We start from the raw sequence: 1537 nt of genomic DNA, 5'->3' as shown, positions 1-1537 counted from the left end.
CAAAATTAGATATCACCGACAAATATAGATCCTGGCTATTCTGCAGCCCGGAAAACTTTTCCTCAACTATCAGCATATTAAGCTTGATAAAGGCGAAAATTGGCTGAAATTTTCCCGAGAAAGCATGCTCAAGACCACCAATTTCAAGGTCGCTCTTTTGAATTGACATCAAGCGATTGAGAATAATCTGATAATTTGCTAATAGCCTAAACCTCTGAATGTCATCTTTATGCGTCGAAACTTCTCCGAGAATTTTATCCTTTTGAAATAAAAAATATTTGGTAGCTAAAGGTAGAGCCTTTTTCGAGTCATCATCAATATATGTCGATGTTTTGAGGATGAAAGTATAAACGATTTCCATTCCAGCCTCAGATAAGATGAAAGCATGATCTTCTTGGAGGTAAGTCAAGAAATAAAAGACGGATGAAAATTTGTGATTAAAATTCATCAAGTCCAGAGGTGTTTTTTCTTTCGACAATGGTGATGAGATTTCTTGAGTTTTATTGTAACCATCTGCTTTAAGATGGAAATGGCGCTTAGTATTAATGGAACTTTTAAAATCCAGGGGAATAATTGGAGATAAAACAAGCTCACTGCCAGTAGGACGACGTGATGCTTTACAAAGCATGTGGAAAAGACTGTAATAATGTGGGTCAAGTAAGAAGGTTTCTGGAAGCACACGCTGGTTAGGGTTTTCAACGCTAATAGGGTTCGCAATTACGGTCAAGATATATGCTATCCTTTCAAAATGCTCTGTCTTATAATCAAGATCTTTTCTCCAATAATTGATCAGATTCAATTTGAAAAACTTTCCCATTTCATATGGATTCGGAAGCTTTTTGCTGTTTTTAAACAATATAGAGACCAGGTTATAGGTAATTTTTGTATCTTCCGGAAGAAATTGAATGCTTTTTGAACCAATTGGCAAGGTCCTTCCGAGAAGATCGATTTCACTTGAATATGAAAAAGAGAGTGATAGTTTTTCAAAAATCGAATCATTGATAAGCTTAAACTTGTGCTCATCGTTATTCAGAGAGACCTTTAGATGTCGAATGTATATTTTTTTGTAGGTTTTGAAAATCTCAACTAAAATCAGAGCCTTTTGGTACATAAACAGATCATTTTCATACTCCAATAAACGCAGTGTTTTGGTGAAAAAGTTGTAAAGAAAGCCCATTTTTTCGAGATCCAATGACTGGGATTTTTCTAGCATTGGCATCACCCGAAACGTCAGGGAATCCAGATATGAAATTAGAGGAATCTCTTCGCCCATAAAGCATGGCTGATAAGCGATTTCGTTGCTCAAAAAATGAAAAATTGAGTTTGAAAATTCAGTGAACTTTCCAGGATCATAAACACCATCTTTATATTCAAAATAGGGAAGCTCACAGTAAATTTTGTCCTTAGCGGATAGTTTTTCGTGAGATCCGAGCCTGAAAGGCTTCCAAAAGGGTTGAGAAAAATATGCTCTTATGCCTCTATCATCAGCTATTTGTGTAGGAACGGCGTTGAAAAGATTTTTCTTTTTGACAATTTG

General features: G+C 35.7%; 1 protein-coding gene across 1 annotated transcript; it reads right to left on the bottom strand.

The window, feature by feature from the left end:
- Positions 1–1537, bottom strand: DI09_318p10 (uncharacterized protein; the record flags this gene model as incomplete). The annotated part of the gene is made up of 1 exon (XM_013382559.1): positions 1–1537. A coding segment is annotated over one exon (1537 nt), but the record flags the coding sequence as incomplete, so codon positions are not given.

This window comes from Mitosporidium daphniae (assembly GCF_000760515.2).
Source record: "Mitosporidium daphniae strain UGP3 chromosome Unknown contig-318, whole genome shotgun sequence".
In the NCBI taxonomy this organism is placed as follows: Eukaryota; Fungi; Microsporidia; genus Mitosporidium; species Mitosporidium daphniae.
Note: the sequence above shows the minus strand (reverse complement) of the source record. Positions and strands in the feature narration are given on the sequence as shown.